Source organism: Eleginops maclovinus, chromosome 24, assembly GCF_036324505.1.
Source record: "Eleginops maclovinus isolate JMC-PN-2008 ecotype Puerto Natales chromosome 24, JC_Emac_rtc_rv5, whole genome shotgun sequence".
Taxonomy (NCBI): Eukaryota; Metazoa; Chordata; class Actinopteri; order Perciformes; family Eleginopidae; genus Eleginops; species Eleginops maclovinus.
The window spans coordinates 10,341,512-10,365,794 of NC_086372.1; the positions used below are offsets into that span (position 1 = coordinate 10,341,512).

Consider the following 24,283-nt stretch of genomic DNA (forward strand, 5'->3'; position numbering starts at 1 on the left):
GAACTCCTCTGTGTCATTACACACACCGTAGATAATAACACACACATTTACAGTCGCTTTTTCACAATAGAAGCCAGCAGTGAGACAGGAAATATATTCAGAACATATAACATTTCTTAGTCTAACAAGAAGTGCTCAGAAAAGAACTCTGCCCAGTGTAATGATGAAGAGCTACAAAGCAGCTGCTAAAGAGTGCCATTACTCTATAGTAAAACACATCCTGTCTTTCTTAATGTCACCACCCTAAAGTCCAAAACAGGATGATACCAAATATAAAATCACATACATCTCAAATTCAAAAAGCTGGTGCAGATGGTTCATCTTTCATTAAAAGAAACCATCAAGTGACGTCTGAATGATTAGCCCCAAAACACTGGACCTATAAATACATCCAAGCAGTACTGAAAGGACGTCAGTGAACGCATCCTCTTCACTCACTCCCTGCCGTGAGCACGCCAGCGGTGGATGCTGCTTACACAAAAAGACACCAAGCTGTGCAACCAGATACATTTAATGACATAATCGCTGTTTGAGCTGAAGACGCAGCCTGGACCAAGCTGAAGTTTCATCCACACATCATCAGTCCTGCTGCCCAGGAGCTACTCCCCAGGGACAGCTGTTGGCAGTTTGAAGGGTCCTGTAGCTGACCCCCATGTGACCACACACACACACACACACACACTTCAGTAACAGTACAGCGATCAGACCTGATGGAATGATGGGTTCACTGCAGAAGAAAAACTTGGATCAATCTGAACACAAATCCTCGTATGAAGGCAATGAGGAGGCAATACACAACCTTCAACAAGAGGCCCGTCACTGATGGAGTCACTGCCGTGTTGGAGGAGTTAAATTACATTACTTAGTTTCAACTGAATTGCTTTTATGAATTGGGCCGGAGATGGGGAAAACACTGGACACTGAAGGACGATCATAGACCTCTGGAGACTCGTCACACTGAAAGCGGTCTGTCTAAGATTCCTACCTAACTTATATTACCACCAAGCTCTCATCAATACAGGCATTTATAAGATTGATGACTGAGTAAGTTTCACCAAAAGAATGTACTGTAACACATCTGAAAGCTATACTAACCTGCTGATTTCCCCGCTTGGTGCTCAGAAATAAATGTCATCAACCTTTTGGTCCAATTCAGTCCCATCTAATATCAGACCTGTGAGAAAAGCTCTGAAAAAAACGGCATTTTTAGTTTCAAATGTGCAAACAAAGCAGCCGTACAATAACTTAGCCTGGACACTGTGAGATTGGAAAATGGGATTACAGGAACAGTAAATGCCACTCTACCAGAGAGAGTGTGTCGCTTTTGATCAACATTAAGGGTTCAATTCAACGTTTGAACCCTCCAACATGGCAGCTGCCCCTTCCAACCAGAGTCCCACGAAACAAACATTACACGTTAGATATTACTCTTTATATTACACCTCTTTAACATGACGTGTTGTATTAGTTACCATGGATTGTGGCATAGTGAAAAATAGGACCATAACTGAGGCACATCAAGGCACATATCATACATTCATCAGGTGCTCTGCCTTTTAGTTTCCTATCAGTCACAAAAAGATAAGCTGGAGTATTAAACTGTCCTGTTGGGTCACATTGAACATCAGCATGCAGAGTTATACATCCTCAACACAAGAAATAACAGAACACTCCACTTCCAACAGTGTAAAAATAAAGATTTGCTTTACATCAGGAAAACATGTTGCATGCAAACAGAACCACTCCTTACTCTCTCGTGCAACATATCAGAACCTCTTGTACCTATAAGCGGCTGCAGCGACAATAATAATATCAAATACAGAACAGATTCAAAGCATCTTGCTCAGTAACGCTAAAGCTGGAAACCCTGTCCTGTAAACCTTAGTATGGTAGCAGTTTGCTGGTAGTGTGTGAGATAACTCAGGGGGGGGACTTCAGAAACATCTGGAGTGCATTCAGGTTCACCTGACAGGGAACACGGACAAGCTAAGATTAGACCTAAATATTAAAATCCCCTGTGGCTTTAAGTCAGGGCTTTAATGGTTACTTCTGTGGAGTTTCTCTCACTTATTCAAGGTCAAAAAATAAAAGTGAATTATTTCTGGATACATCCAAAGTGGAGTGCTAAGCTGAGAAACAATGAAGCTGTAAAATAGACGTCTAGTTGCCACGAGAACCAGCAGCATCAGTAATCAGTGTCATAATGTTCAGCAATGGAAGTTAAAAGAATCAGTGTTGGTACAAAGAGAATGATTAGAATACCAAAGACAGTATAAAACAGATGTGCTGAGTGACATCAGAGGCACCAGATGTTGTGAAACACAAACCTCCATCTTCAGATCCCTCAGAACACTGCGGAGGGGCGCTTGATTTGCTCATCCTGTGTGCTTGATTGCGTTATTGTCTGTCAGATAGCCCATTAGCGCGAGAGCCCCTTTTGTTCGTCACCGCCAGGGATCAGAATCCCCCCCCGCTGCGGTCCACCGTCACCGGGCCGCGTTTATTCAGAGTCTCCTCCGCCGTCTTCATCAGAATGGCCAGGCGGCTGTCGGACACTTGTCCCTTCTTCACGGCGCTCATGAGCTGAAGAGAACAGAGGAGAAGGTTAGCTGGTCGTCAGAGGACAGGTGATAAGTGCCGGCTCCACGGCGAGGCTCCCTCCCCCGACCAGCTTCACAGAACGGACTTCAGAGGGAGAAACAGAACCCACCACCACCTTCCTCTTCCTCCTCTTCCTCTTCGTGTGTTACACAGACAAAGCTCCCCCCAACTTCCCTTTTCAAAGAGAGATTATTTAAACTAAAAGCACAACCCCAAGTCTAAGCTGCTTATTGAACTGTTTTAAAAAGGCAAGGTTATTGTTTGTTAAAGTCAGTAAACCCAATTAAGACGAGACCAACATGCCCTGAATCCGGTTTTCCTGAACCTGGATATGATCATAATATTTGAATGACAGATTACAGATTACAGATTACAGATTACAGATTACAGTGCAAAGCTATGGTAAGACTATTCTACAGGTTGATGTGATTGCTGTTTCTTTCTCTTATATCGGATTTCTGACAAATACAGAATGTACTTCTTCTCCTCTCAGTCACAGATGTGCAGCTTTCACACTTCTGTTTGTCCTCTCAGTGTCTCCCTTCATCCTTCGGAGGACTTCAATTATGTTATTGTGAGGAGAATATTCGGAGGGCTGGCGAGGCGGATCACGGGGGTGGGGTTTCCCCATCATCGTGTACCTGACTGTTGTCTCAAGCAATCCAGGAGCAGGTCAGGCATCCACAAGCAGAAACACACATTGAGAATCATCAAATACACGATCAGATACTGAGGGAGGGGACAGCACGAGGGGCTCCTAGTTAAAAGGCCACACTAATGAAGACTGAATCCCGGACTGTCATTAGCGCTCCCATATTGACTGTTTCCTGCACTTCGTTATCACGTGAGGAAGTCATGTATGTAGCCCGGTCACACTTCAGCCCTCATTACAGCAGACCCTGCTCTCTAATTGGCTCCCTTCAGACGGAGTTCACAGCTTCTCAGGTCTTTTTGGTAACGATAGGATCATTGGTGTCGCAGCTTTAGCGACGTTACAGCATGTGTGAGGAGGAAGACGTTGTGTTCAGAGAGAGAGAGGAGCTTTAACGGCTTCCTGAGATTGTTAATGAATATAGAAAGGAGTATGTAGAGATGAAAAGCACCAAATGTACATTTCAGGACTATATAAAAAAGACTATTTCTGAAGAGAGAGAGCCACTGAACACAGGTTCAAAACAGGAAACCGTTTGACCCAAACATCTCAGCGGAACAACTGTTGCAGTGAAAAGGCGTGTGCTATGGACTGTGTTCCCCTGGACTACTACCCCTGCATGTCCTCTATCCTGCTCAGCTGTTCCTGACAGAGGTGTTAGCTCCTCTCATTACTATAATTAGGTGACCTATGACCTGTGACCTCCTGTTTCAATTATTATTCTAGTTCATTATTTTATAGGTCTATGTTGGCAGATTTTCTTTTCCTTTTAGGGAAACATTTCTCCCATGATTATTTTCTGCACACTTGCCATTATAGATTCTTCCATGCAGTAAAACAAGGAGTATATTTTACTGGAACTCGAGGCTTTGAAGGAGATGGTAGAATAAAGAGATATTGCAGGAACATAATGATGCTGTGTGGCACCAAGCGTTGCCTTTAACCCATTTTACACACACAGTAAAAATGAAATGTATCCTGAAACAAATATGGGAATGATGATCCGTGTGTGTTCACGTACCTGCATGAACTCATCGATCTCCACCTGTCCGTTCTTGTTGAGGTCCACTTCGTTAAGGATTTCATGGAGTGCGTTCTCATCAATTTGGACATTGATGCTCTGCAGAGGAGGGAAAAACCAGACGTGAGATCAATGACATGAAGAGGAATTAGAAAAAGGCTGGACAGAACACTCACTTCCAGAACTTGCTGGACGTCCACAGTGGTGATGAATCCTTTGCTCTCTTTGTCGAACTTGTGGAAGCGCTTCTTGTACCTGGCACACAGGTTAAAGGGCATTACATTCAGAGTACAGACGGACAGTATAAAGGTACTCTCCTCTGAAGACGGGGAAATGTGACAGTGCTTGGATAAAGTTACGGGGATTTAAATGTTGGCATTGTTTCTTTGTAGTGACCGAACCTCAGGCGTGGGTTTGGTTTCAAAAGGAGGGGGCACAGCGCTTCCTGTTTGTTCAGCCTTTTGTGCATGGCAATATTTAAAGGGGACTCAGGTGACATATTAAACAGCTCTTGGGTAAGGCAGCTGGAAAGACATTTTACTAAACTGCATCCTGAAATGAAAGAGTAGTAAAACCTGATGGTGACATAACGGCCAGCTCCGCTACACACACTCAGGCACTGATGATGTCGATCAGTGTTTACCTGGCTACTTCCTGGTTGTCCAGATTGATCTCAGAAGTCTTGGTCAGCTGTTCGGAGCGGGACCTGTAGCCCATCTCCAGGTACAAGAACTTCCTGGCTGTCTCCAGCTCTGCCTGGATTTCACAAAGACAGAGGAGTCACACACATAAATCTACCCAAGCACACGTCTGTGTTGCATGGCAGCACCACCGTAACACCGCAGTACTTCCCATCTTATGGGATAGAAAGGGTTGCATCATGACAGCATTTGTTGTTTTAAAACAACTCCTAAATGTAGTATTTCACACAGCTAATAAAAGCATCATCTAATGTAACTGATGGTGAGTTATGAATGTGTATTTAGGAGGACTTCCTTCTTTCTTCCAAATCCATCTCATTTAAAAAGCCCACAATCTCAAAATGAGCCAAAGGATAAAGACAGGAAATGTCTCACCTTCTTTTAACCTGCCTCTTGCAAAGACCCTGCCTTACAGACCTGTGCATACAGTTAGAAACCCGAGTGAAAGCACTGCTACTGAACCTGTCCCCCTGTCATCATGTCCATACTGTTATGGTACAGTGCAAGACATGTGACTCCCTAACAATAACAGCTTTAAATAGCCGGGAGTTTTCATGCACACACAGAGCGTTCCCCTCTAAAGGGATGAAGGGCGGGGACCGCTCCTATTGTGTACTGATGGAAAGAGAAGCTTCTCCAGGGATTAGAGCATTATGCAGGACGGAGCAGGTTTTCCTGGGAAGACGATTACACAAGTGAAACTAAATCCCTCAGTTTGTGGCGTAACATCTTGATGTTTTCCCATGTGTTAGAAAGTACCGTCTTCTTCTCCTCGCTCCAGTCCAGCTCCTTCCCCATGATCTGCACGATGCGAGGGAGCGCTTCGTCCGCCGCCTGCACGTTCAGGAAGCCCAGACGGGTTCGCCGAGCAATAACGTCAGTAGCCGTGCAGGCGTACTCTTTAACCGCATACAGCACCTGAGGGAGGACACTCATGAGGCTCGATCTCTGAGACTTTTGGGGTTTAAAACAAGCATGACATCTCTCCTTACCTCTGCCTCGATGTAAGGGAATTCAGACACCAGTCTTTTCCCAACAATAGGCCACCTCTGCCCGGTGACCTTCGCCATCTTGGCCACGTCGAAGGCTTTCCCTCCGTACGTCGCCACCAGGTGCTGAGCCACCTGAGCACAGAGAGAGACACCAAATGCATAAAAACTGAACATTCATTTATGATTGAGAAAATACGTTTGAAAGAAACCGAGCTAAGAGAACTGACTGCATAGAACCTGCTCCACCGCGTCTCGTTACCTGGACTTGTATATTTTATTTCAAAGTCTTGCACACTACATGTAGATAATCTCCCTCTGTTATGTTGTGTTAGCTGTCCTTTTGCCCCTCAGCAGTGTTGTATTTGTCAGATACGTGTCTCACTCTTTAGTTGTGTTTTATCTGCTACTTAGAGATGTTTGGATTGTAGAGTTCTAATTATGAGCAGGACTTGTTTTACATGCTGCTGCAACGACAACATTTCCCAGTTTGGGATCAATAAGTATATCATATCTTAAATCTCCATTTTCCACTAACCCTTACAGAGGCACTGCTTCACATGTAATTATGTTACCTGTTAGCCAGATTAATCACGAGAATAATATTCATCTCAATTCATTACAGTTTTCGGAACAAATGTAAACTAGAGCTCCGCTTCACACATTTTCCCTTTAGGATTCTATCAGTTAAATGTGAGGAAAGAGTGAAACATGTCCCCTGATGCCTATTTGTCCTCCCAAAAGTCACACATTTCATTGTAATATCACACATAGCAAAGGAAAGCAGAACTATGTTATGTTTGACATTTCTGCTTTGAAAAAGGCCTAACCCACTGGATGTGTGTTCTCTGGGATGAATTCAGCAAGAGAAGTTTCACGTTTGATTCATTACCTACAGGAAGGAGGTCTGTAATCCACCGTGAGCTCATTGTGTGAGTCTTTGGGATTTTCATTAACTTTCTCCCAATATAAAGACGACAGGCCAACAGTCGCCGCAGCTCCTCCGAGATCGATTGCTCCTCTTCGGAGTTAAGCGATAAGCGTTAGCGCCACTTTGTCGATGAGCTGTCATATGTTTACAGGAGAGGGCTATTTGCTATTCAGATCGTCGGCTTTCCGCTCGTGTGAAAGGGCAAACGCTGTCCAAATATCAGCCGTGACCTTTGAGGAATATTTGAGAGAGCGCCTCTAATGAGGAGTAAGTGAACTGTAGGAGGACTTCTTCTTCTTCTCGACGAAACAATGCTCTATTGGCTTTAATGAAAATGCACTGCCTAATTATTGGAGAGATGACGTGCGGCCGATGTAAATCAATGAGCCCTTACTTAACGCCGCTGATAAATGCTACAGAGTACAGTGCATTTGGCCGCGTGTCCAGTCTTTTGTGTAGCAGAAATGTCAGCATTGTTACAGCGGCAGAGCTTTAATGTCAGCGGCTCTGAATGCGTCTGCGTTTGTGTCTGCAGCTAGTTAAAGGTCTGCTCTCCGCCGCGCCAACAGGAAATGTTTTAGGAAGTTAACATGTTCTCCGAGGCACAGCTTAAAGGGAGAGCCAAACACTCTGAGGAAGTATGTTTTACATTTTCAAAGACTAAAAGGACCTTTACAGCTCACCTGGTGCCTCTCAAACTCAAAGGTTGGTAACACTTCTGCAGTGTGGAAGTGGTATCAAAGAAAGTGCCCATAATTGCGAGTGGCTTCTGTCCATGTCTTTGGAATTATTTTGGATGTATTGATATCGTATTTGTGCTTCAAGGTTGAACTCATTCTTAATACTTTGGTCGTTATACCTGTGTGGTATTTTAGAAACTATCTATATGCTTTGTGATTAAAACCCTAATTTAAAAGGTTGAAATGTACATAAATAAACACACTGCAGTAAAAGGTAGTGGGCTTTCCTGTCAAGTTGAATTCTAAAGTAGGAAGTGTTCATTCTAAAATGTGAAACTAACTTTTTATTTATACATTAGGTACATCTAGAAATCTAGTCCAACAGTTTTTTATTAAAACCACTTTGATATTATGAAAGCAGTGGAAAATATCTGTAGGCTTTTAAGTTTACTGTAAAGTCAGGCTTTAATAAAGTCCAAGAGGCTTGCACTGACCAAGAAAAGGAGAGAGACCCCCCTCTGGATGGAGCACAGTGATTTGAGCCTTTGCAGACCATTTACATGCACTAAGATCTATAGAACAGGAGAGGGAACACACCTTTAATCCACATGCTAATTCAACCTAGCGATGTGCCTGTGTGTGTTACCTCATTCTCCAGCCCGTAGTCCTGCACCAGGCGGATATACAGGGTGGGGGTCCAGCCCTTGCCCCCCTCAAGTATCAGACCCACGGACTTGCAGGGCTCGGCGGAGAGGCCGTGTGCTTTGATGGCTGCGTCCAGAGTCTCTTCAGCCATCGATCTGTACGTCGTCCACTTCCCGCCTGCGCACGGAAACACAGCCACGTGAAGATGGAGCGTTATGCAATAATAACCTTCCTAAAGCCCCCACAACAAAATGCCACGACGCTCCCAAACTGTGGAACACTTTCAAATCATCCCAAAACTGACCGGCGATGGTGACCAGCCCGCTGTCACTGATGCTGACGATGTGGTTCCTGCAGATGGACTGAGTGTCTTTGGAGTTGGGGTCGGTCACCAGGGGCCGGATGCCGCTCCACGCCGCCAACACGTCTCCTCGCCGCACTGCAGACACAAACACAGGTCCAAATAACACCCATTTTCGGACGCATGGTCCTAAAGGTCACCACTTTTTGTTAAGAGACTCTGAAAGTTTCAGGTCAAAGATTCCCTCTCTTTTTGTCCATCTCTAAAACTGAAATCAGATGTTGCTATCCTCATTTCTGTGACACGCAGAAAACCCTCAACGTGTTCCTAAAAGTGGACGTGAGGAGTACCTTCGACGTCGGGGCTGAGGTAGTTGCGGATCTCCCTCAGGATGAAGTTGATGTCGTCCTCCCCAGGGATGGGGTGAGCCGTCACGCTGGTGGGGGAGTCGGTGGTCCCAGCTATGGTCATCTTCTCCCAGGGCAGGAAGAAGATGATGCGTCCATCACTCGTGGCCGGATCCAGAAGACCCATGTTGTCAGGACTGTGGGCCGAGAGCAGTTATGAGGGAATATGTCAAAGCTCGATCTCGCTGAGAGGCTGGGTTATCATCCTCATTAAGTAGGCTGGCTAATATATTATCTGACATCTTTAGTGTGGGAAGAGAAGTGTTTAGGAGGGGGAAAAGGTACCAAAGTGTGGGAACGAGAAGCAAAACCAGGGCAATTTGAGGAGCAAAGACACACAAATGGAAAATCACAGATATGGGGGAGGACGAGGAGGCGGAGGACAGCGCAGATGGCGGCAGGAGGAAGACGAGGGAGAAGGAGGAAGAGAATTAGGTGGTTGGCATTTCTGCCGCTGTTCAAAGGGCTCCCGCTCCCTCGGGTTTCACTCAATAAGCTCCGCTGAACTTTAAAAAGCCCGACTTCAACAAAACCACTCATTGCGCTGCTGTTTCCTCACTGCACAGGATTGTACTCTGCATGTAGGTATAGGTCAGATAATGGTTTAGTATTTACACATAAGAATGAGAAAACACTGAGGTTTAAATATGTACAAGTTGACTGGGGGTACCTGTAGTAGCCGGGGATGACGATGTGCACTCCGGCGCTGGGCTGGCAGATGTTCTTGGTTTCCTGGTTGTCCATCTTCCTCAGAGAGTCCGTGAACGGCCCCGTGGCGTTGATCACACACTTGGCTTTCACGTCAAACTCATGTCCTGGGAGGGGAGAACAGGCAGAGGATGACTCAGAGATCAAAGTGTAAATATATAATAGAGAGGGAATCTTTTATTAAAATAGGGCTGAGGTAACACCACTACAAACATGCCTTCCACAGATCTGGTTGTATTATAAACACGATGCTGCCTTCAGATATAAACATATACAATGCGATGTGTTTCAGTCTACTTGTGCAACTGGAAACATGGAACCCTTTGAAATTTAGGTCAAATAATGCAACTGATTTGATCTCCTCTGCCTCCTAAAATATGCATCATATCACTTTCAGCGTGTATTCAAGATGAAGCAGTCAGAGTGTAAGAGAGGCCAGACATCATCTCTGAATATTAGTTTAGGGAGGTGTCAAAGCTCCCACAGCGGGCAGACTTTGAAACCACCACGGAGCCTGGAATAACTGCTCACCATTGCTTGCTTTTATCTGCGATGTCACTTTTCTGGTAACGTTGTAAATGTCCCTACTAAAGGAGTTCTGATTCAGCTGAAACACAGACAGCCCCTGCGTGGCTCACCTGTGATGACGTCCCTGCAGCGGGCCCCGCACACCTTCTCCTGGCCGCTCTGAGGGTCTTTGGTCTTCAGCAGGTGCATCACCTCGGTGTAATTGGCAACGGCGGCGCCGTAGCGTGCCGACGTGAGCGCGATGGCCAGGTTCATTCGGGCGTCATTGTGCTGTCCTGAAGAACAGAAGAAATACAGAGTTTTAGGAGCTTCACTCAGACTGACATGTAGGCTTTAAGAATCAAAGAGAAGTGGAAGGAAGAAGTAGAAATGTATCGTTCAAAGTAGTGGAAAAAACCCAGCTCAAATCTAACCAGGTGTTTATTTTACAAAATGTGTCTATTATGTCTATAGATTTCTCCTTGATTGAGCAAAAGGAAGCGCTGGGCCTGCACACTTCCTGCCGGAGCTGCAGTTGGTGGCAGCAGGAGAAATATCTGCTGCTCTGCACCGCCGGGAGAGAAGGTCAGATTTCCAAATGTCACCGGCGTGATTGTTCCAGACGGCATAATTGGAGAAAAGACGCCTCATCCCTCCTCCACCCCCCCCCCCCCCCACACCCCCAGAGCAGATGATGGTGGCGGGGGGAGGGCGGGGGAGTGCAAATCAAACATGTTGGTCCTTTTTTCCAGCCTGCAGGAAATGCACTTATATCTAGGCGCTTCTCTTTCACACAGAGGAAACAGCGATGTGTTTTCACATTAAAGACACAACCTTTCTGCAAGGCTTTCAAATAAAACCTCAAAATCTCTCAAAAGGGAATTTGGGGATTTTTTCTAAAACAAAAACAGCTGGTATTTAATATGACACGCTCTTATTTGAATTTCTACCACAACTTTTGATGGAAATGTCATTTTGCTTAACTCTGTAACAGCAGAAATGAGAGCTTTAAAGCCTGCTCCTGCACCCTCACATACAAACTGAATGAAGCCGCTTTAATGCCACAGGGAGGAGAGAGCCTCCTGCCGCCTGTCAACACACTGTGTCGGCACCAGTGGAGATGTGGAGGCCACGGGCTAGATTTACATCTGAGGCCATTTAATCTTCCGTTTGGCTTAATCATCTAATTCCAACACAATTTCTAGAGTTCTACAATTGATCAAGAGACAGAATTACCTTAAAATCCTTAAATGTCGTTGCATCGTTAGCTTTACTTATATCAAGATGTCCCCAAGATGTCACCTATGTCACTACCTTCTTTAGATTGCTGTTTCTTATTTGTTTAGCCATAGATATGTACTTATCTGTCTTTATTACGACTGGTGTGTACTTTTTGTGCTCTATATTTAATAACTATTCTTTATTATTACACGCCTGTTTAAACCTGCTATGCCACTGTTTGCTGTAACACTGTACATTCAATTAAGGGAACACTGGATATACTTCCAATTATTAGAATGAATTTCTCTTCTTAAATCATTTCACTTCATCTTTTTCCCGAGGCTCAGAAACAACACTTTGACAGGAACAAAACAACAATTAGACACACTCCTCTTTTTGTGTCCCTTTTATCTAATTCATTAGCATTGGAAGCAGTGGAAACAGTGGAAACAGTGGAAACAGTGGAAACAGTGGAAACGGCGGAAAAGGCCAAGAGCACGAAGACTGAGCTTGCTGCTTTGTCCGTGTTTACAGACAATAAAGAGCTGAGTGATGAATCAACAAAGGAAGCGTGCTTTCTAGATTACAGTCCACACACACCAGCCTCTGTGTTCAGAGCAAGCCTCTGCGGGCGAGGCGAGCTCGGACTCACCGTCGTAGTACACGATGGCTCCCACCAGCTTGTCCTTCTTCAGCATGGGGAAACGCTCCAAGGCCTGGGTCTTACTGAGGATGTAGCTGCTCTTCAGGCACTGCACCCCCGCCACCAGGTCGTACATCTTGATCCCCGCCCAGTAGTAAGGCAACTGCCACCATCTAGGAAATGAACAGTGAATAAAGTCCGCCCGTCACTACGTGTGTTGGGTTATTTTAATCATGGGACACAAGAAACAAGACCCAAAAAACACAAGTAAAGAAAATGTAAAGTTTGTTTTTCTCAAAAAACCACCGATGATTAAAATCCTTCCTCTGGAGACAAAGAGTTACGAGGGACGAAACACAGGAATTAAAACTGGATAGAAAGTCAATTCATGACAGCTTCTGGCAGACAAAGCTGACCAATGCTCCGGAGATCATGAAGCATTACAATGACTCCAGGATGTGTCAACATTTTGGATGATGTATGTGCAGACCTCTGATGTGGAAAACAAACACATTAAACCTTTGGAATAAAATAAGCATCATGCTCACTGAAATTGGAAGACGTTTTCTGAGTCCTGACACCTACTTGTAAACAGGAAGCATGATGGGTAGAGGCGCAGAGAGGTGAGGAGCGATCTCCAGCAGGTTGGCTCGCTCATGGAGGGCCTCTTTCACCATCATGTACTGTTCACATAGAGAAAGGTTATGACAGAACAGCAACTAAACAGTCTGGAAATCAAGAGTAAAAGGATGGAGAGGAACCTGCTCGTAGTCCAGCTGCATGATGGCCTTCTGCAGGTAGCGGACCCCCCCGTGGATTAGCTTGGTACTCCGACTGCTCGTCCCCGAAGAGAAGTCGTTCTCTCTACGAGAGCGGTTCTGAGGTCTGGGAGGAAATTACAAAGTGAATATACACCCTTAACAGTTTGCCATCAGTGTCTTCAAACAGCTTTGACAAACCTGCAGAGTGGAGACAGGTGCATTCAGTTTCCCTGACAGAAAGCTGTGAACTGTGTCATGTGAGCCCAATAATGCCCTAACACTGTTGTGGTTCTGTAGACCGGCCCACAGAGAGGAATTTACAATTGGACAATTTGGTGGAAATCACGTATCAATTATATGTTCTGATATCTCTATTAAGAATACAGTTTAGAACAGATGAATGCACAGCATGTAGATAATGCAAATAACCAACCTCTGGCTTTGCATCGGACTCTGTAAATATGTGTAAAACGTAGAGAAATACATTTGGTTTGGAAAATGAAGATCTTACACAGACACTAGGAAGTACAACACATTTAAAAGCACAGATACAAATGCTGGATATTTTCACCCTGACTATAAAGTATGACTACAGTTCTGTATTTACAGTTCAGCCTCTGAGCCCGCAGGAACAGCTGGAGCAGGACCTTTAACGGTGACTCCGTCAGGACACTTATCATGAGCCTGAAACCTGCTCCATCCCAGGAGAGCGCCGGAGTGCTTACTGCGTGTGACGGCGTCTAAGGCACATCCCGCCCCCGTGGCCCCTCCTCCGACCACCAGGACGTCAAACTCCTCGGTGTTCTGCAGCGCCGCCAGCTGCGCCTGCCGGGAGGGGAACTCGTCGGCGAAGGGAACCCTGACCTCTGCTTCGGCTGCGACGTTGGCTAACCGAGCCTGGGAGTGACATACACACACACACACTTTCCTTCAGGTGCATGATGAGCCTGCTGCAGTGTGATGCACTCATGCATTACTCTTGCACTAACATCTGATAATAAAATGTGATACCATTGATGACTACCAATTATGGATTTGACTGTAATCAGATTGCTGTGCTGTAATCTAACATGTGTACGGAAGCCTTATTGTTATTCAAAGTGTATTACAGCCTGACTGATTCATATGTTGTTCAAATGGATAGTACACCATGATACAAAGCCTTTTTAACTCTCAAGCAGAAGGTCGAATAGTTAATACTAGCTGAAATATGTAATGCGGCAACACTGCTGTAAATTCATACTTTTGACCCTCTAAGTTATTTGGCAGATAGCAGTTGCGTACTTTTACTTGGTTTGGATGAAAGACTACTTGTAGCAAAGTATGGTGTAGTACAAATAAGTGCAGTGTTCTGAAAGTGAATTATAAATCCCTCATAATGTCTCATTTACATCTCCAGTTCAGTAAAGTGTTGCTTAGGTAACAACAGAAATACCTTCTGGATGTTATTAGTAGCTGAGCGTTACTACGTGCAGGCAACATGCAAAACACACAAACAAGCAAAATCACAACCCTTCAACATCCTTTCTATCCATTGTTTGATTAGCAAAATAAAGAATTAAAAGCACAACACGGATAAAAGAAAGGAAAACACAGCTCCCTCGTGTGTGTGGGGTTTCACTCCTAATGAAATATTCATTCATGTCTCTATTTAGCGGTGGAAGCTAAATGATTGCATCAAGCTGCTTTGAAGCAAGCGAGGCATTTGACTTGCAAATAGTCGAAGGCGTTTGTAATTTAGGTCTGCCACCGCAAGCGAGACGATGATATAATCATTGTCTATTTTGAAGATGCATACAGACAAACACCGCCACTGAATTAAGTGCCGGCGTGCCCCCTGTAATCAAGCTAAGTCAGTGAGTGGCACAGCAAGGCCCATGCTAATAGCCAATCGGCCGCTGCGTTGAAAACTTCTCCAAGCCATATGCCCTTGCAACAGGAGACAAGACGGACATTCATCTCATCAGCAGTGCAATTACTGGGATTAGAAAGGCATGCATGATTACAAACTATTGTGAAATAATTAGATTTCATCAGGGTCGACTTCTTGCTTACCAATCCATGCTTGGTGGAGAGGACGACGATGGGCAACAGAAGACATTATCACAACAGGACACAAAACAAAGTTCACATTAGGGTTGCACAGTCATATAGAGTCAGGCATGTAGTCGTGAGGAGATGACGCCTGAAATAAGCCTGCGTCAGGTCAGAGGTCATGGGAAACACAGCTGCTCGTCCACCTCCAATCCGTTATGTAATGTGTAGTGTGTGTTAACGTTGACTCAGTCTCCGGTTTCCAGGCTCTTTGACATTTGGACAAAACGTGTGTCTTTCAAGGACAGCAGTGCTTCCATGGTCACCACACATGAAACTGTGTCCATTCTCTCTGAGGACCTGGCTTTTTTCATACCTCAAATATTGTCCTACCTATACTGTGAAGTAGCTCAAGGGCTTATAAGTTAACAACAGTTAAAAACCCCAAATGACATTATATAGAACTGATGAAATCAATGCATTGTGATCTAACAAATTAAGCTCAATGAGGAGTTTCTCCTCTTCTTTTCACTATATGAATTACCTGAGCATTTTACATCCCACTCACATTTAAATTGAACTCTTAGAGAAATGAAGAGGTTTGATGTCACTCATGAACTCCTTACTTAGCACAAAGACAGAGGGAAACAGCTAGCCTGACGCCAAAAACACCACCTCTAAAGCTAACCAATTACCACATTACGTAGTGTGTGTTTAATCTCAACTAGTCGCTGTTTTACGGGCCTTTAGGAGCTACATCTTTTTTTCAAAAGCACAACATAATGGGAAAAACCAGAGTGTTTAAGAAAGTACCCTAATGATAATGACGTTTAGAGTTTTAGAATTCAGTTCTTAACAACTTCATATAGTAATAGGTTTCATGGCCATTGTAGTGTCTACATCTGAAAACCAGTCTTTATCTCAGCTCAGTTAGCAGGCTGCTGGCACGGCTTCAGGGGCAGCACAGGTCACCAGGCCACACCTGCGAGGAGTCACAGAGCGAGCTGCCCACAATAAAAAAATGAAACACATTTATTGGACCAGGAAGTGAACAGAACATCTGAGATATGAAGCATATGATCACTTTGATATCATTCCTAAGCCAGTCAGGATCCTGTGGCGGCGTGCTTGCAGGTGAATGGATGCTTCCTGCAATGAAGCTGGAAAGCATCCAACAAATGAAATGACAGCGAGCACATTCCACATCTAGATAGGACATGCCCTGACGGCCGGTCTCTCCCTGCTGGGCCAACTTTTTTCAAACCAAAATATCACAAGACTGTACTGTTGTCATGCACAAAGCAGTTCCAAGTGTGTCCTTTCAAAACGTGGCAGGATGGATGCAGCATGTAATACTGACACAGGTGAATATGTTCCTTTACATCCTGCAGAACTGGTATCCCCTGTACTCATGAGGCAGCGGTAGACATTTCAAAGTGACACTTCCCTGCAGTTTACCTGCGTCTTCCTGTACTCTATGAGCTGCGAGAGCCCGAAAACTGTGGCGACCGCCCCGCCGCCGACCATCGCCGTGTGCTTCAGAGCCTTCCTGAACGCCATGGTTCCTGCGGGAGGGAAAGTAAAGTGCAGTGAGGAGTCAGAGCCGGGAGACCGTGTTTATGTATGGCTGGGGGGGAGGATCCAGAACACCTGTAAAGAAGGCGTGGGGAGGAATGCTGTATGTATGTCCACAAGAAAGACAAGACCATTTTCATAATATGATACACGATGTGTCTAGAGCTGCATGGAAATATTTCCCCAATTCACAGTTTGGTTTAAAAACCGCAGGAAAAAAGTTCATGGCTGCACGTTCAATTCCAAGGTGACTGTTTAAAGGTCTGGTTTGTTCCTAACAGCCCAAATACCAAAGGTAATTCATTAAGCAGATACACATACTATTTGAGAAGCTGGAATGGACATCCTTTGTGCTCGCAAAAAATACTTTACATTTTGCGATAATTGCCCATTACAGAATCAATAATGATCAAGTGTTCCCTTCCTTTCTCAATCCTTTCCTGTAAAACACATTTGGACTGTCCTTGACTTATTTTTGACATTAAAAACCCCCACCACTTTGAGACAAACTGATCAGCTTAAACAATATAACAATAGATTACTCAACAATGAAGACGATTGTTAGCAGGGGAACTCAGCAGCACACTGTGCAGCGTTATCTGGATTAAACCGACAGTTCAATTACTATGTGTATTTGAGTGAAAGGCAACTGTCAGGGCACCGTGTCCACCTTTAAACCACATGATACCGTCTCAGGCTTCGGTCTCACAGGGGCAACCCCCCCCCCAACACATGCTGCAGCAGACTCTAATGCATTTGAATACAACAGCTGCAGATGGCACAAATGTCATCAATTAGTGTAGTATAATAATTGACCTATTACAAGTGTGGTAAGCCAACAACAGCACCGCGGCAGAGAGAATGCACATTAAGATCATGGAAAGCATAACTGGAAGGAATGGTCCTCTTTCATTACCTGCTATAAAGACAACATACCAAAGCTGCAGGCTACGCTCACATCCCTACACCGTGCACACACCTGAAAGAGTTTTAACGTCCAGTTATAGCTGTGACGATCACTATTGTACACCGACACGGCTCGGACCTATTCTAACTTATAAACACACCCTTAAGTTAATGAGACAGTTAATGAATGTACATTAGCAGCTATTGTATTCATGAAGAGTTAGTTCTTTATTAGGCTGCCCCAGGGAGCAGGGGGGTCCTATTACTCGCTTATTTCTTTAAAACTAAATCTTTCTCCAAGCAAGAAAAGTCAGAAAAAGTCAGAAATATTGAATCAAAAAGTGCGCAACATTAAAGCATGAGTAGACTAGACACACTTTGAGAGGTTCTCCTTTAAGACTGCTGTATTTTGAGGTCACCTGATATGCAAAATCCACTTGTTCTTGTCTTTCCTACTTCAATACGTGTCCCCTCTGTGTGAAGAGACTCCGGACGTTTCAGGAACCCTCGCTTTTTGTCCTGATCCTTCTTCTCTGAAAATGAGCTGATCAGATGCTGGGCACTTTGTGATGTCACAATGTTTTTTGGGTTGGGCAACCATTAGCCAATAACCACCCGAGGTATCACCTGGAATCCCCCTAGTGCACTTTTGTGTTTCCCCCCCCCCCCCCCCCCATGGTAAAGGCTGGAGGCCTAATGACATATCCAGAAGGGGGGGGGGGGGGGGGGGACGGGGGGGGGGGGTAACATCTTTACTATTTGAAAAAGGCCTTTGAGCCTCTTTCCAGAAGATAGATGGGAATGTAGTATTTATAACCACAGCAGGCTCCACAGCAGGTGGGGGGGTGGGGGTATTGATTTATGATCCTTGTTCCGTCATCTGTCACTACATTAGAGGAAGTCCAATATATCGCTGAGGTAAAAGCAGTCGTCTTATTGTAATCCAGAATACCTGTTACTAAGACAAACCGGAAGAGACCAAAGACAGGCTGCTCGGGGTTCAGAAACACAGCGTCTCGTTAGCTTAACCATCGGAGAGCTTAGGTCTTCATACAGCCCCTAGCACACCGTCGGAGGATGCGCTGCCTTGTGGCTCTACGCCAACGGAACACAGGGTTATAAATTCGTTATACACATTTTAAAAAGTCCAGAAAACACTCGAAGACACAACACACACTCCCACTTACAGGACTTCTTGGTTCGTGGCCGATTATAACTCGCTTGGGGCGATGCAGGGCGGCGACTGAGGACATCGGTTGTTTTCCAAACCTTAGTGTTTGACAGCTACAACCAGGAAGAACCGAAGCCCGGAGCGACGTAGTGGAGAACCAATCAGAACGCGGCGCTCAGCTACGCTCGTCCAATAGCGTTCTAGTAGAGGCTACGCCAGTCTGTTGACGCTAAGTGAGGCTAAGATTGCGCAACGCAAGGCTCCCCTTCATCCTCCTCCTCCTCCTCCTCCAGGATAATAATAAAGAGGGAGAGAAGTGCCACCAGCTGTCGTTTCTTCTGTATTTTAGCACGGGAGGCTTAGAAGAAAAAATAAACCCACAGCATGTATATATAGGCTGACATTTCACAAAGTACATGTAAACGTGTTTGTTTTGAGGTGTACAATGATGCTGCTCAGTCTTGGATTCAAATAATTTGATAGCTGCTATCCTCGTTTTGTAAGGCTTTGCAGGATGTGTATTGTGTGTGTTTTTCTTTATCTTCATACTTTGGCTCTGTTGCTGCTGTAGCAAATGTAAATGTCCCCTCTGTGGGACCAACCAAGGGATTCTGATTCTGACATCATTTGTATCAGGTTAAATATGTAAAAGCTGGAGAAATTATCCATGTAAATTAAGCAAACTGCAGGAAACTGCAAGCATTATTTGGTAATGACATGAGCCACATTCTCTGCCCACACTCCAAACCCCACCCCACCCGACCCCTGTGGCTCGCACGTAATAGGGTTTGGCAAAAGCGTGCGCACCACGTAAACAAAAGCACATTGACGGTGTCACTGCCAGCCAGTCTAAGAGGCACGAGTGGGAGAAGTGAACATTCATTTCCATTTGTCTCCAGACAGAGTGGACTTTATACCGATCCTCAGACAACACTGCAGCAGAGATGGGGTTACTTTACACTGTCCTGAGCTGCATGGAGGTCTGAGGTATTGCATATTCTTATTTTCTCACTGTTTGTGGAGAGATAAATGATGCATGTCAGTTTAAAGCGTTCATGAAATGGTTTCTTTTTTTTGAAGGAAAAAGTGGACAATAACATCATCTGGAGAACAAGTAATAAGGTAAGGTTATAGGGACTTTATTAATGTGTTGATGCTGTTTATACTGAAAAACATGTTCAAGATTGTTCTTAAAAAGGTCAACATTTTGGAAATGTATTCCTTACTGGCGCGTAATTTTTTCCATTGGACTTTGGCAATAACAACACTGCTGTGAAAAACTATGTTTAATATCAAACACAAAATAGTCTATGAAATGTTTGGTCCACTTAATACTTGACTTATTTGCCCATGTTTGCAGGGGCCATGCCGTGCCTTCAGACCCAGTGCGGCTCCTCTCCACAAGGAGCCAGCCCAGCCTCGCAGAGCTGCGGTGGAGAGCGCAGCTGTGACTTCCTCACCCCGGAGTTTGTCAAGTTCAGCATGGACCTTACTAACAGTGAAATATCAGCTGCAACGTCGGGTCCCACTTTTGGCCCTTTGGGGGACACCGGGTACGACGTGAAGCCCCCTTGTCTCTTCCAAATGCCGCTGCAGGGAGAGCATCCGTGCGTAAAGGTGGAGGATGCGCACGGGTGTCCGCGCTATCAGCAGAACCAGCATCACCTGCAGTCCGAAGAGTTGCTTTCCTCCCCGGGGTCTGTTTATTATTACCGGCCCCCTTCGCCACGTACACCCATGGCATCCAACTTCCAGCACCAACCGGGACACATATGGGAGGACTCCGGCTCTCTGTACAGTTTTAGACAAGATTATTTGGCGGCGGCGCACCGGAAAAACACTCTCTCCAGATTCTCGCTGTTTTCTCTTAAACACGCGCAACACGGTAACCAGAGCTTGCCCACATGCCAAATGAAATTTGACAGATCTCTCCACGTGTCCATGAACTTGGACGCACCTGGGGCGGACCAGCCTCTGGACAGCCCCGGAATGTTGGGCTCTAGTGCCCACGGAAAGCAGCCCGGATTCGGATTTCCTCACCCGCTGCAGTTCCCGCACAGCCACCACTTTATGGATTACCAGACCTCTTGTGATCCCGGCCGAGGAGCGCTGAGCACCGAGGGGCTGTGCGCAGTGTGCGGGGACAACGCAGCCTGCCAGCACTACGGAGTGCGCACCTGCGAAGGCTGCAAGGGTTTCTTCAAGGTGTGTTCACAAAGCAACTTCACATAAATGCTGAACAACTATTTGGACTTGCATATTTTGCAGGCAACTCACATGCATGTATTCTGCAAATAACGCACTGTTTTAAAGACATATTATTTTTCCTGGATGTCCTCTAATGAAAGCCTTACTTCCAGCAAAACGCCTGAAGTCCCACTGGGACTCCTGGTTGACCTCCTAAATTGCACTTCCTGAATTAAATGCACGTTTTGATCTCTTGACACACATACGCGTTTAAGGGGCAAATGTCCTGCATGAAAGTGGCCACCAACGTGCCATGAATAAAACGTCCCCTTCCCCTCTCTGAAGGAGATTCCCGGGGCGACTCTCCAAATTATGAATGGCCACGACCCTGTATTTACCCAGACTGCCCTGTCCGCCTGCTGAATGCGTTAAACTGCCTCAAATGGCCCACAGGAGCAAGAGTGCTGCTGTTAATTTTTAAAGGATCATTTAAGGTTTTCACTTCAGCCTTCAGGAAATCTCCAGGAAAGGATTTGTACATTTGAACCATTACCAAACCAAAGACCCTAACAAATATATTCCTCGTGTCACCAGATCATAATCATCTCTCATATAGGCATGTAGAAAGCCTCCTCCGCTGCCTTATAATAAACCTTTTGAGAACAGCTGGACAGAGACTAATATTGTGCATTAAAGCCTTTGAAGGTGCCATGCGAGATGCTAGCAGCAAAGAGCGAGTTGGAAAGAGCATTGAACTGCTTCTGTGTCCCTTTTTCTTGCATATGGATCTTTTTAGAATTTCTTCTGAACTGCTCGAGTATAATCTAAGGTCTTTAGGGCTTGAAAAGTCATACATCCTAACCAAATCAGACCAAAAGAGTGGATGGGGGTGTGAATGAAGTGTAGGTACTATACATCTCAACCTGTTTCTTTCTTCATGCAGCGCACCGTACAAAAAAAAGCCAAGTACGTGTGTTTGGCTGCAAAGAGCTGCCCCGTGGACAAACGCAGGAGGAACCGATGCCAATACTGTCGCTTCCAGAAGTGCCTTGTCGTGGGGATGGTCAAAGAAGGTATGCCTGATAAAAAGACATTAGATATCCTATAATGGTCTTTCACTTGTAACTGTCCTCTTCTCTTCATGCTCTGCAGTGGTGAGGACAGACGGTCTGAAAGGTCGCAGGGGTCGTCTGCCGTCCAAACCCAAAGCAGCTCCTGACTCGTCCTTGCCTGTCAGCACCCTCCTGAGCACCCTCATCAGGGCACATGTGGAATCCAACCCTCCGCCTTCTCGGCTCGACTACTTCAAAGTAAACACTGTGGGCATCATTTCATGACTTTATACCAATAAGTGAAGCGTTACATGCCCACAAAATTGCATATTAGAGCCGTGATCGATGTGACCTTTCACACAGTTCAAGGAGAGTCCGCCAGGAGAAGACGCTCAGCATGTGAGGCAGTTTTATGACCTGCTGACCCGATCCATGGAGGTGATTCGAGGTTGGGCGCAGAAGATCCCGGGCTTCACCTCCCTGCCCAAACATGACCAAGATCTCCTCTTCTACTCGGCTTTCCTGGAGCTCTTTGTGTTACGACTGTCATACAGGTAAAGAGGAGGACTCTATTGGCATGTTTGGCCCCAATAATCTCTAAAAAGGACCTCTATGGAAGGAGGATGTGATACCGGGGCCTTAGGGGTTGTTTTCCTGTTTCAGATCCAACCCGGAGGAAGGTGAGCTGATGTTCTGCGACGGCTCGGTGTGGCACCGGCTGCAGTGCCTGCGGGGTTTCGGCGAGTGGATCGACAGCATCGTGGAATTCTCCGCTAGCCTCCAGAGGATGAACCTGAACGTGTCCACTTTCTCCTGCTTATGCACCCTCGCTCTGGTCACCGGTAAGATGCTTATATTCACTTTTCTTCTTTGCCCACTTACCCTCATTATTAGTCCTTAAGTGTTTAAGAAATTGGACTTGGAATCAAAAAGGTAACTCATATGTCTACATTTGGATTATGCAGAGAGATGCAGCTTTAAGGGACTGGACATCACGTAGAATACACCAGAACTGACAAAGACGAAGTACTGAATATATAGATAAAAACCACTTGTTTTTAGACTTGGGTTTATTATTTCTTTCCTGTTCAGTGTTTTTTATTTGAATAAATAAAAGGCAGACGAGATAAAAGGATATGATTTTTGAAAGACTCGATACAGTGATTAGGTGAAATAGAAAATAGTCCTCAAACTTGGGGTAAAGGTGAAATATTTAAGTAAGAAATAAACTGATGAATGCAATTATTTCACATCAAGAACATTTAGACGTAGCTGTCCGTAGAAGGCAGCAATATTTCCCCAAACATTTAAAGAAAGATCTCAATGTTTCTGCGCAGTTGTGTTCACTGTCTAATGTGATTCTTGGTGATTTACGGCGCAGCAGAGCGGCACGGGCTGAAGGAGCCGCAGAAGGTGGAGGAGCTGCAGAACAACATCCTCAAGTGTTTGAAGGACGCAGACTCAGACTGCTGCTCTAACCGCTTGTCCAGACTTTTGGAAAAACTGCGAGAACTTCGCACTCTTTGCATCCAAGGCCTGCAGAGGATTTTCTATTTGAAGCTGGAGGATTTGGTGCCGCCACCTGCAATAATAGATAAGTTATTCCTGGACACGTTGCCGTTTTAGAGAAATGAGACAATACACAGGGGAACGTTTCTCCCTCCTACACTTCTCTGGATTTAATTCCAGCAGTTTGACATCTGTGCACTGCATAGAAGACATTTTAACATCTGATATTGATTTGTTACATTTCAAGAAAAACTTCACTGAAAAATAATTGGTTTCAAGATAACTTGTGACTTAATTAGCTTTCATAAAATCAACTGATCTGCTTTGGAAACATTGGACAATGCAGGAGAAATGTGTTACCGTCTACAAGAAAGGAAAATGTATTTATAGTCCGTAACTGAAATGACTTCTTCACTATCCTGATTTTAACCATTGCGTGTAATTGTACTATATGTTTTACACTCTGATGAAGAGGCAGTTTTTATACAGAATGTGTTTCCAACATTGTTTTTCATTACACACATTAGTCATTTAGTGATTCATGTAATACCAGTAGTATCCAGTAGCCTATGGTCTGTAGTGTTCTTAGAGTAAAACGTCATTGTCCATGTCTAATAAATAAACCCTCATTTCTTCTGCAGCGGCTCCACTGTCCTCTGTATTTCTTTTCCTCTGTAAGATTTTCATTTTATCTTTTACAACGCTTAGAAAGCCTCATAAATATCGATGCTTCAAATGTTTTAAAATAAAATGTAAATTCAAATCAATATGGGTTCACTGCAGGGAGGCACTGGGCTTTGGTAAAGGTAGTGTGTCATTTCCCTACCCATTACATGAGAAAGGGACATTTTGGAGGGAGATGAACATAGTCTGCTGTTGGACGAGTGGAAATCTATTTGTGCATGCATATATATGAGTCAAGGTCAAAGGTCAAGCCAACACTCAATATCTTTCAGGCGTTGTTTAGCAAAAAAAGCCGCCATAATTCATGCATCATGTGCAAGACTTGCGTTTAATGGCCTGCTGGCTGCGTGACATTTCTGCAGCCCTTTAGGTGACGTCTGGCATTAAAGAAGTCCCT

The 24,283-nt window shown here is 44.9% G+C and overlaps 2 protein-coding genes across 6 annotated transcripts; one reads left to right on the forward strand and one right to left on the reverse strand.

Moving 5' to 3' along the window:
- Positions 1–493: 493 nt before the first annotated feature.
- On the reverse strand, positions 494–18,573 carry gpd2 (glycerol-3-phosphate dehydrogenase 2 (mitochondrial)). The gene is given in 18 exon segments (XM_063877621.1): positions 494–2,583; positions 4,275–4,373; positions 4,451–4,529; positions 4,918–5,030; positions 5,735–5,893; positions 5,968–6,099; positions 8,222–8,397; positions 8,525–8,659; positions 8,872–9,065; positions 9,599–9,743; positions 10,275–10,439; positions 12,017–12,180; positions 12,593–12,690; positions 12,769–12,869; positions 12,872–12,892; positions 13,494–13,665; positions 16,261–16,367; positions 18,471–18,573. Coding segments are annotated over 17 exon segments (2,181 nt in total). The 5' UTR covers positions 16,363–16,367; positions 18,471–18,573; the 3' UTR covers positions 494–2,457.
- Positions 18,574–19,318: 745 nt separating this feature from the next.
- LOC134860972 (nuclear receptor subfamily 4 group A member 2-like) lies at positions 19,319–23,822 on the forward strand. Of its 5 annotated transcripts, none has more exons than XM_063877907.1 (8): positions 19,319–19,441; positions 19,535–19,576; positions 19,815–20,659; positions 21,585–21,714; positions 21,794–21,960; positions 22,057–22,247; positions 22,357–22,535; positions 23,075–23,822. In XM_063877907.1, the coding sequence occupies exons 3-8, from the start codon at positions 19,820–19,822 to the stop codon at positions 23,317–23,319; spliced, it is 1,752 nt and encodes a 583-aa protein (XP_063733977.1). In that variant the 5' UTR covers positions 19,319–19,441; positions 19,535–19,576; positions 19,815–19,819; the 3' UTR covers positions 23,320–23,822. The 5 variants fall into 5 exon arrangements, with proteins under 5 accessions (XP_063733977.1, XP_063733979.1, XP_063733980.1 ...); XM_063877909.1 differs by having other exon boundaries at positions 23,078–23,822; XM_063877910.1 differs by having other exon boundaries at positions 21,794–21,951.
- Positions 23,823–24,283: the final 461 nt, after the last annotated feature.